The 11,120-nt window shown below is 47.2% G+C and overlaps 1 protein-coding gene across 1 annotated transcript; it reads left to right on the top strand.

The window, feature by feature from the left end:
* Positions 1 to 7,061: 7,061 nt before the first annotated feature.
* On the top strand, positions 7,062 to 9,476 carry LOC124000910 (germ cell-specific gene 1-like protein). Its single transcript, XM_046307603.1, has 3 exons — positions 7,062 to 8,195; positions 8,580 to 8,691; positions 9,047 to 9,476. The coding sequence occupies exons 1-3, from the start codon at positions 8,036 to 8,038 to the stop codon at positions 9,168 to 9,170; spliced, it is 396 nt and encodes a 131-aa protein (XP_046163559.1). The 5' UTR covers positions 7,062 to 8,035; the 3' UTR covers positions 9,171 to 9,476.
* Positions 9,477 to 11,120: the final 1,644 nt, after the last annotated feature.

The raw sequence follows: 11,120 nt of genomic DNA, 5'->3' as shown, positions 1-11,120 counted from the left end.
GATTCAATCCGTTGCGCTGAAGATCCGCACTGCAGCATGATTGAAATTGAAAGGCAATGTTCCTGTGTTCACGGAGACTGCATTCACGGTGAACACTGCATATGTCAGCTCGGAAATTACCTTTTTTAAAGGCCCAATGCAGCCAGAAATTGTACATAACCACAAGAAGCTTATTTCTCTGAAATGTTTGGCACAACATGTTTACGGGGCTCCCGAGTGGTGTAGCATTAAGGCACTGCATCTCAGTGCTAGAGGTGTCACTACAGACTCTGGTTCGATTTCAGGCTGTATCACAAACGGCCTTGATTGGGAGTCCCATAGGGCGGCACGCAATTGGCCCAGCGTGGTCTTGGATAGGATTTGGCCGGGGTAGGCCGTCATTGTAAAAAAGATTTGTTCTTAACTGAATTGCCTAGTTAAATAAAGATAAATATATATAATTTAAATGTATCCCTCTTAGCATTTTCCCCTTTGCCAAGATATGTAACAGCGTGATCATTACACAGGTGCACCATATGCTGGGGACAAAAAAAAAACTCAACTGCACATTTTAATCATACAACACATAGCCAGACATGTCTTAAGGGAGCGTGCAATTATAATGCAGACTGCAGGAGTGTCAACCAGAGCTGTTGCCATGCAATTTTGTGTTCATTTCTCTACCATAAGATGCCTCCAATGTCGTTTTAGAGAATTTGGCAGTATGTCCAACCAACCTCACAACCACAGACCACGTGTAACCACGCCAACCGAGGACCTCCACACCTGGCTTCACCTGTGGGATCGCCTGAGACCAGCCACCAATACAGCTGATGAAAATCATTTCTAACCAAATTGTCAGAAACCGTCTCAGGGAAGCTCATCTGCGTACTCGTCGTTCTCACCAGGGTCTTGACTGTAGTTCTGCATCGTAACTGACTTCAGTGGGCAAATGCTCACCATTGGCACGCTAAAGAAGAGTGCTCTTCAAGAATGAACCCTGGTTTAAACTCTATCGGGCAGATGGTGTGTATGGTGTTGTGTGGGTGAGAGGTTTGCTGATGTCAATGTTTTGAACAGTGATCCATGGTGGTGGTGGGGTTATGGTATGGGAAGGCATAAGCTATGGACAATGAACACAATTGCATTTTATCAATGGCAATTTAAATGCACAGAGATACCGTGATGAGATCCTGAGGTCCATTGTCATGCCATTCATACACCGCCATCACCTCATGTTTCAGCATTATAGTGCACGGCCCCATGTTACAAGGATCTGTACGCAATTCCTGGAAGCTGAAAATGTCCTGCATACTCACCAGACATGTCAACCATTGAGCATGTTTGGGATGCTCTGGATTGACGTGTACGACAGCGTGTTCCAGTTCCCGACAGTATCCAGCAACTTCGCACAGCCATTGAAGAGGAGTGAGACAACATTCCACAGGTCACAATCAGCCTGATCAACTCTATTTGAAGGAAATGTGCTGCGTTGCATGAGGTAATGGTGGTCAAACCAGTTACTGACTGGTTTTCTGATCCACGCCCCAGTCATGTGCACGCACTGTATATAGACTTTTCTATTGTGCTATTGACTGTTTGTTTATTCCATGTGTAACTCTTGTGTCGCACTACTTTTCTTTATCTTGGCCAGGTCGCAGTTGTAAATGAGAACTTGTTCAACTGGCCTACCTGGTTAAATAAAGGTTAAATAAAATAAAAATGTGAAATCTATAGATAATTAATTTAAGTTGACTGATTTCTTTATATGAACTGTAACTATGTAACATCTTTGAAATTGTTGCATGTTGTGTTTATTTTTTCAGTGTATTTTCAACCAGAAACTAACACAAATCACATTTTTTCACGCCTTTACAGCTGTTGTACCATATGATAAGGCACAGGCAAAACAGAATTTTGACTGCGCTGGGCCTTTACATTTCAATTGCGCTACAGCGTGGATCTTCAGCGCTATGGATTGAATCAAGACCTTACAAGAAATAAAATAGTAAAAAGATGCTATTTATTTAGGATGTTCTGAGGAAAACAGATGGGTTCTGGTAAAGTTCTATGGAATGTCTCTCGGAGACTAACTACCAGGAACATGTTTGTGTGGAATATAATTTGTCCAGGAGTTCCTTATTTGTGAGATGAAATGCAGTGGGGAGAACAAGTATTTGATACACTGCCGATTTTGCAGGTTTTCCTACTTACAAAGCATGTAGAGGTCTGTAATTTTTATCATAGGTACACTTCAACTGTGAAAACAAAAATCCAGAAAATCACATTGTATGATTTTTAAGTAATTCATTTGCATTTTATTGCATGGCATAAGTATTTTAAACATCAGAAAAGCAGAACTTAATATTTGTTACAGAAACCTGTTTGCAATTACAGAGATCATACGTTTCCTGTAGTCCTTGACCAGGTTTGCACACACTGCAGCAGGGATTTTGTCCCACTGCTCCATACAGACCTTCTCCAGATCCTTCAGGTTTCGGGGCTGTCGCTGTGCAATACGGACTTTCAGCTCCCTCCAAAGATTTTCTATTGGGTTCAGGTCTGGAGACTGGCTAGGCCACTCCAGGACCTTGAGATGCTTCTTACGGAGCCACTCCTTAGTTGCCCTGGCTGTGTGTTTCGGGTCGTTGTCATGCGCTGGCTTGTGCATGGGGACCTTGCGTGCGCTGCAGGATTTTAATCCATGATGGCGTAGTGTGTTACTAATGGTTTTCTTTGAGACTGTGGTCCCAGCTCTCTTCAGGTCATTGACCAAGTCCTGCCGTGTAGTTCTGGGCTGATCCCTCACCATCCTCATGATCATTGATGCCCCAGGAGGTGAGATCTTGCATGGAGCCCCAGACCGAAGGTGATTGACCGTCATCTTGAACTTCTTCCATTTTCTAATAATTGCGCCAACAGTTGTTGCCTTCTCACCAAGCTGCTTGCCTATTGTCCTGTAGCCCATCCCAGCCTTGTGCAGGTCTACAATTTTATCCCTGGTGTCCTTACACAACTCTCTGGTCTTGGCCATTGTGGAGAGGTTGGAGTCTGTTTGATTGAGTGTGTGGACAGGTGTCTTTTATACAGGTAACGAGTTCAAACAGGTGCAGTTGATACAGGCAATGAGTGGAGAACAGGAGGGCTTCTTAAAGAAAAACTAACAGGTCTGTGAGAGCCGGAATTCTTACTGGTTGGTAGTGATCAAATACTTATGTCATGCAATAAAATGCAAATTAATTACTTAATCATACAATGTGATTTTCTGGATTTTTGTTTTAGATTCCGTCTCTCACAGTTGAAGTGTACGTATGATTTTTTTAAAATACAGACCTCTACATGCTTTGTAAGTAGGAAAATCTGCAAAATCGGCTGTGTATCAAATACTTGTTCTCCCCACTGTAATTCAGCAGGGAGGTGTGAAATTGCCACACGTTTGACCCATTATACCAGTGTAGAAGCTACATCACCTAGATAGGTATTACCAAATCCCTTTCCATTCACATTCCTTGCAGAAATAACTATTTGCAAACCTTTTAAAACACCCAGAAATACAGTGGTCTTAGAAGGGTATTTATACTTTAAAATACATATTTTATGTCAATGGATGTGGATGAAAGAACTCTGCCAGTGTTTTAATGTCCTAGTGTACCCATGTAAAAATTACAGACCTCTACATGCTTTGTAGGAAAACCTGCAAAATCGGCAGTGTATCAAATACTTGTTCTCCCCACTGTACATCATACGGTGCAATTAATGTTCAAGTGATGTGAAGTCATACATTTTACTTTGTAAGTCGCTAGATTGGAGTTCAGGCAGTGGTGCTAGTAAACAATATCTGGTACACTATATTCAAACTGGTGGTATTAGGAGAGTGACCAGTTCGAGAGAAAGCGGGAGACAGGAGGGGTAAAAGAGTGGATGAAATGGATGGAAATGAGAACAGATTGAATGGTGTTGTCCACTGTGGATTTAGAGTTGTATCAATAGATTCAAGAAGAGGGGAGTTTAAGGCTTGGTTGAGCACCCTGACTTACTGAGCAAGCGGTATCATGCAGAGTGACAGCCACACACTCCACAGAGGTTACTGTGAGGCTCAACACCCTGAATCACTAACATGCTATCTGACGGAGAGGAAGAGAAGAGAGAGAGGCGATGGGTAAAGGAATAGGAGTCCATTAAATACTACCACAATCCACACTCACTACAGATAAAGAGGAAATAAGGTAAAGAGAAAAACAGGTTGAAGAAAGTGGATCCTTTTTCTCTTTCAAATGATCCTTACTGTCTGACGTCAATGCTTCTGAACATTTTAGCCATTATTTGTTCCGTAGGATTCACAGATAAGCTATTTTCTCCTGTAATTGCTGACATTTTCTACTGCTGGTCTTCCTACCATTTCGGTTTGTATTCTCCCATTCTTTGTCATCCAGTTATATTATTAGGGATGTAATCCATCTCAAACTATACCTGCCCTCTTGCACAGGGGTAAAAACCCCTGTGCAGACCCTTTACTCAGTACTTTGTTGAAGCACCTTTGCCAGCGATTACAGCCTTGAATCTTCTTGGGTATGACGCTACAAGTTTGGCACACCTGTATTTGGGGAGTTTCTCCCATTGTTTTCTGCAGATCCTCTCAAGCTGTCAGGTTGGATGGGGAGCGTTGCTACACAGCTATATTCAAGTCTCTCCAGAGATATTAGATCGGGTTCAAGTCCGGGCTCTGGCTGGGCCACTCAAGGATATGCCAACCACCATACTTTACCGAAGGGATGGTTCCAGGTTTCCTCCAGACATGACACTTGGCATTCAGGCCAAAGAGTTCAATCTTGGTTTCATCAGACCAGAGAATCTTGCTTCTCAGGGTCTGAGAGTCCTTTAGGTACCTTTTGGCAAACTCCAAGTACGCTGTCATGTGCCTTTTTACTGAGGAGTGGCTTCCATCTGGCCATTACCATAAAGGCCTGATTGGTGGAGGGCTGCAGAGATGGTTGTCCTTCTGGAAGGTTCTCCCATCTCCACAGAGGAACTCTGGAGCTCTCTGAGTGACCATCGGGTACTTGGTCACCTCCCTGACCAAGGCCCTTCTCCTCCAATTGCTCAGTTTGAGTGGCCAGCTCTAGTAAGAGTCTTAGTGGTTCCAAACTTCTTCCATTTAAGAATGTTGGAGGCCACTGTGTTCTTGGGGACCTTCAATACTGCAGACATTTTTTTGGTACCCTTCCCCAGATCTGTGCCTCGACCCAATCCTGTCTCGGCTCACTACGGACAATTCCTTCGACCTCATGGCTTGGTTTCTGCTCCTACACTGTCAACTGTGGGACCTTATATACTGTAGACAGGTGTGTGCCTTTCCAAATCATGTCCAATCAATTGAATTTCCCACAGGTGGACTCCAATCAGGTTGTAGAAACATCTTAAGTATGATAAATTGAAACAGGATGTACCTGAGCTCAATTTCCAGTCTCATAGCAAAGGGCCTGTTTACTTATGTAAATAAGGTATTTATGTTTTTTATGTTTTATAAATTTGCAAACCTGTTGTCGCTTTGTCATTATGGGGTATTTTTTTGTTGTCTTTATTTAACTAGGCAAGTCAGTTAAAAACAAATTCTCATTTTCAATGATGGCCTGCCAGAAAACAGAGGGTTAACTGCCTTATTCAGGGCCAGAACGACAGATTTTTACCTTGTCAGCTTAGGAATTCGATCCAGCAACCTTTCGGTTACTGACCCAACGCTCTAACCATTAGGCTACCTGCATTTTAGAATAAGGCTGTAATGTAACAAAATGTGGGAAAAGTCAAGGGGTTTGAATATTTTCTGAATGCACTGTAAACAGAGTTTATACTGTATTTGGTATTACACTTACTGGAGTCTCTCATAGGCTTTGAAAAAGCACCTACGAATAAGCTACCAGTACGGAAAGTGTTGCTGGCTGCTGGTAAGCTTTCTTGACTTGGACATAAATGTTTGCCAACACATGGCTAACCTTTATTTAACCAGCTGAACAGCTGCTCTTATTGAAAATGTGTTTGGAGTTACCTTTGTAGCTAATAGGCTATGTTAGAGTTTATACTTCCTCTTCCAATTATGTGTGGAGGTCAAAGTAAAGTGGGGTGGGGGGTGTCCAGGCAAGGAAAGACTGGGGGATTAGATTGTTTTCTTTCAGTTGGGTTGGCAATTACTCTGAATACTTTCTTTTCCTTTTCCATATGCTCTCTCTCAACTATCTTAATGCTATTTAAAAGAGAGCTGGAGTCTAGCCTCTCAGTGCAGTCTTTGTCAACGTCCATATCTGATTCCTGTCACATGTTAAGCGCTCTGACAGAATCTCTGTGTCTGAAGTGGCCCCGTCTCCCTTTGTCATTATATAGTATAGACTGAGGGAGTGTTTGACCAGCTGTTAAAAATACAACTTTCTTCTCGCCCTCTCAAACACCTCCCACCCCAGGTTCTCTCTCTCTCCCTTCACCATGTCGTTTCTGTACAGGGTGCGGTCCTGGGGGCCATGGCCCTTTTGTCTTCCTACTGGTGTGAGGGCAGTCAGAAGGTCCCCAAGCCCCTCTGCTCGGCCAACAAACTGACCAAATGCATACCTGGGCCGGGGTCTCGCATAACTCCACCTCCATCCAGTTCTCCTGGGAGACGGGGGACGACCGCTTCGTCTTCCCTGCCTTCCATGCAGGCATGTGGATGAGCTGTGAGAACATCTACACTGACGCCTGGGGTGAGACTTTGGGGGGTGAAAATGGATGGTTGGAACTTTAATACCTCTAGGATTGTTCACAAGAGTTGCATATAGTGGATTCAAAGTGGGGGAGTTGCATATAGTGGGTTCAAAGTGGGGGAGTTGCATATAGTGGGTTCAAAGTGGGGGAGTTGCATATAGTGGGTTCAAAGTGGGGGAGTTGCATATAGTGGGTTCAAAGTGGGGGAGTTGCATATAGTGGGTTCAAAGTGGGGGAGTTGCATATAGTGGGTTCAAAGTGGGGGAGTTGCATATAGTGGGTTCAAAGTGGGGGAGTTGCATATAGTGGGTTCAAAGTGGGGGAGTTGCATATAGTGGGTTCAAAGTGGGGGAGTTGCATATAGTGGGTTCAAAGTGGGGGAGTTGCATATAGTGGGTTCAAAGTGGGGGAGTTGCAGTCACACAGTAATGTAACAATGGGAAGCGAGGGTCAAAATGAAAATCACTGGTGAGATTAAACGCAATGAGAGTCTGGGTACGGTGGTGTGTGTGTGTGTGTGTGTGTGTGTGTGTGTGTGTGTGTGTGTGTGTGTGTGTGTGTGTGTGTGTGTGTGTGTGTGTGTGTGTGTGTGTGTGTGTGTGTGTGTGTGTGTGTGTGTGTGTGTGTGAGAGAGAGAGCGCTCTTGCACTCTATAAAGAGGATTATTATCGGTGCTCTGTTCAGGGGGATTTAGATTCTAACAGCATGACTTAATTATGGATTATGACCAGGTAGAGAGAAAGGTTTATATTATACAACCCCCCACCTTGACTGAACTCAACACCCTAAAGCTGGGGCTGGAGAAGACTTGATAGAGCCAATTTGTCTCCAAATTAATCATTTATATGTCTCCAACTAAACCAAAAAATTAAATTAAAGAATAGGACTAAATCGAATTTAATCAAACTTTAAATGCATTTATTTAGTCATGTTCTTTAACTTAGATTTTTGGTTTAGATGGAGACGTGAATCTATGTTAATGATTAACTTGAAGATTACATTTCAAATCAACCAAAGCTTGAAACCCTAAGCCTCTGCTGTATGTGTTGTCTATCTTTTGGTTGAATTGCAGATGCTATACAGGCCTAAATATTATTAGTGATGATATATGACTTATAAAGTATGGTTACATTTCATTTTCTCTGTTAATAATATGAAATAATAAATATGTATTTTCTTTTTTAGAGGAAAAGTGTCGCAGTTTTCTTTCTTTAACTCCAGGAGGTGAAAAGGGTCAATGATTCTGCAGTGTCAAGATTGTATGTTGGTACACATTACACAGTCATGACACAGTTGTACTGTAATCGTCCTCTCTCTGCCTGCAGGAATGTTGTGGTTGTCGGTGTCAATGGAGCTCATGTATGTTGGGCTGCTGTGTATCAGCTGTGTGCTGCTGTCTCTTCAGTTGTGTCTGGATGCCTTTTGGCCCTCACAGATCTGGGGACAGCTCCTCAATGCCTACTCTGCAGTCTTCACTATATTAGGAGGTTCACATTTGAATTTAGAATCTATCTTTTTTACCAATTAGCACAGGGTTTCCCAAACTCGGTTCTGAGTCGTCGTCACTACAGCTGATTCATGTAACCAACTAGTCATCAAGCTTTGATGATTTGAGTCATCAGTGTAGTGCTAGGGCAAAAATCAAAATGTGTACCCGGGGGATGGCCCCAGAAACGAGTTTGGGAAACCATGATATAGCAGAAGCTCTTATGCAGAGTAACTTACAACCAGTGCGTTCCAACTTAGGTAAGACACCCACACATCACAGTCATTGCAAGTAAAACTTTCCTCAATAAAGCTATTAGCGAAATAAATATGTCTCTCTGATGGAATCCACATATAAGCTTTCAATGTCTGTTTAATTCTCTTAGGGTTACTGGGAATGGTGGCTCACAAGATGTTCATGCAGGTGTTTCAGACTACTGCCTCTATGGGTCCAGAGGACTTCAAACCACACAGCTATGGCTACTCCTGGGGCTTTTAGTGAGTCTGTACACACACACTGTTTACTACTGTACCACTACTTAGTCTCTGATCTTCAGTGTGCTCTCCTGGTTATTTGGTCTCCAAGAGCAAGTGTGCTTAAGTTTTTACATGTTCCCCTTTAAATAAGAGACACCCAATAATATATCTCAAGGACTCTCATGAGGCCTGGGCTCCTGTTAAAGACCTCTGTCCATCTCAAATAGATTATTGCAGTATTGCATATGCCTTGTCACAATTGTGTTTTAGTAAGATAAGAGTGAAATATGTTTGCAACAGTAGGCTTGCACACATGGGTTCAGATTAACACGATCCTCCTTACTGCTCCTGTCTCTCTACTCTGTTTCTGTCTTAGTGTGGCATGGCTGGCCTTTACCTGCTGCATGTTGTCAGGAGTCTCCACCCTCAACAACTACACCAAGAGGACTGTAACGGAGCAGAGGTGCAAAGCTCGCCTCTACCCCCCTCGAATTCCCTGACATAGAGCCCCTGCTTCCCCCGGCCCCCTACTACTGCCCTCCGCCCCCAAATGTCCCCACCATCTCCAGAACTTTCACCCTACTATGACTCCCCTTCGCCACCCCCAACCTCATCACCCCGTCCACCCTCTCACTCCCCCACCCAGAATACTTCCCACCTCCCCAGTCCCACCCTGTTCCTGTCCCCCTATCACCGCCACTCCCTCCCCGGTACACACTCCCCCACCCCCTGTTCCCGTCCCCCTATCACCGCCACTCCCTCCCCCACTGGTACACACTCCCCCACCCCCCTGTTCCCGTCCTCATATCACCGCCACTCCCTCCCCCACTGGTACACACTCCCCCCACCCCCCCTGTTCCCGTCCCCGTCCCCATATCACCGCCACTCCCTCCCCCACTGGTACACACTCCCCCCCCCCCTGTTCCCCGTCCCCATATCACCGCCACTCCCTCCCCCACTGGTACACACTTCCCCCCCCCTGTTCCCGTCCCCATATCACCGCCACTCCCCCCCCTGTTCCCGTCCCCATATCACCGCCACTCCCTCCCCCCTGTTCCCGTCCCCATATCACCGCCACTCCCTCCCCCACTGGTACACACTCCCCCACCCCCTGTTCCCGTCCCCATATCACCGCCACTCCCTCCCCCACTGGTACACACTCCCCCACCCCCCTGTTCCCGTCCCCATATCACCGCCACTCCCTCCCCCACTGGTACACACTCCCCCACCCCACTGTTCCTCCCCCCCCTGTTCCCGTCCCCCCGTCCCCATATCACCGCCACTCCCTCCCCCACTGGTACACACTCCCCCCTGTTCCCGTCCCCATATCACCGCCACTCCCTCCCCCACTGGTACACACTTCCCCCACCCCTGTTCCCGTCCCCATATCACCGCCACTCCCTCCCCCTGTTCCCGTCCCCATATCACCGCACTCCCTCCCCCACTCCCTCCCCCTGTTCCCGTCCCCATATCACCGCCACTCCCTCCCCCTGTTCCCGTCCCCATATCACCGCCACTCCCTCCCCCACTGGTACACACTCCCCCACCCCCCTGTTCCCATATCACCGCCACTCCCTCCCCCACTGGTACACACTCCCCACCCTGTTCCCGTCCCCATATCACCCCCCCTGTTCCCTCACCCCCTCACCCCCCCCCTGTTCCCGTCCCCATATCACCGCAACTCCCTCCCCCACTGGTACACACTCCCCCCCATATCACCGCCACTCCCCCCCCCTGTTCCCGTCCCCATATCACCGCAACTCCCTCCCCCACTGGTACACACTCCTCCCCCCCCCCCCCTGTTCCCGTCCCCATATCACCGCCACTCCCTCCCCCCATTCACACACTCCCCCCCCCTGTTCCCGTCCCCATATCACCGCCACTCCCTCCCCCATTGGTACACACTCCCCCACCCCCTGTTCCCGTCCCCATATCACCGCCACTCCCTCCCCCATTGTCCCCACACACCCCACCCCCCTGTTCCCGTCCCCATATCACCGCCACTCCCTCCCCCACTGGTACACACTCCCCCACCCCCTGTTCCCGTCCCCATATCACCGCCACTCCCTCCCCCACTGGTACACACTCCCCCACCCCCTGTTCCCGTCCCCATATCACCCCCCCGTTACACACTCCCGCACCCCCTGTCCCCGTCCCCATATCACCCCCCGTTACCGTCCCCATATCACCGCCACTCCCGCACTCCCCCCCTGTTCCCGTCCCCATATCACCGCCACTCCCCACTCCCCCCCTGTTCCCGTCCCCATATCACCGCCACCCCCTGTTCCCGTCCCCATATCACCGCCACTCCCTCCCCGGTACACACACTCCCCCACCGCCCCCCCTGTTCCCGTCCCCATATCACCGCCACTCCCTCCCCGGTACACACTCCCCCTGTTCCCATCCCCATATCACCGCCACTCCCTCCCCCTGTTCCCGTCCCCATATCA

Source organism: Oncorhynchus gorbuscha, linkage group LG16, assembly GCF_021184085.1.
Source record: "Oncorhynchus gorbuscha isolate QuinsamMale2020 ecotype Even-year linkage group LG16, OgorEven_v1.0, whole genome shotgun sequence".
NCBI classification, from domain to species: Eukaryota; Metazoa; Chordata; class Actinopteri; order Salmoniformes; family Salmonidae; genus Oncorhynchus; species Oncorhynchus gorbuscha.
This window is presented reverse-complemented; position numbering and strand designations above follow the sequence as displayed.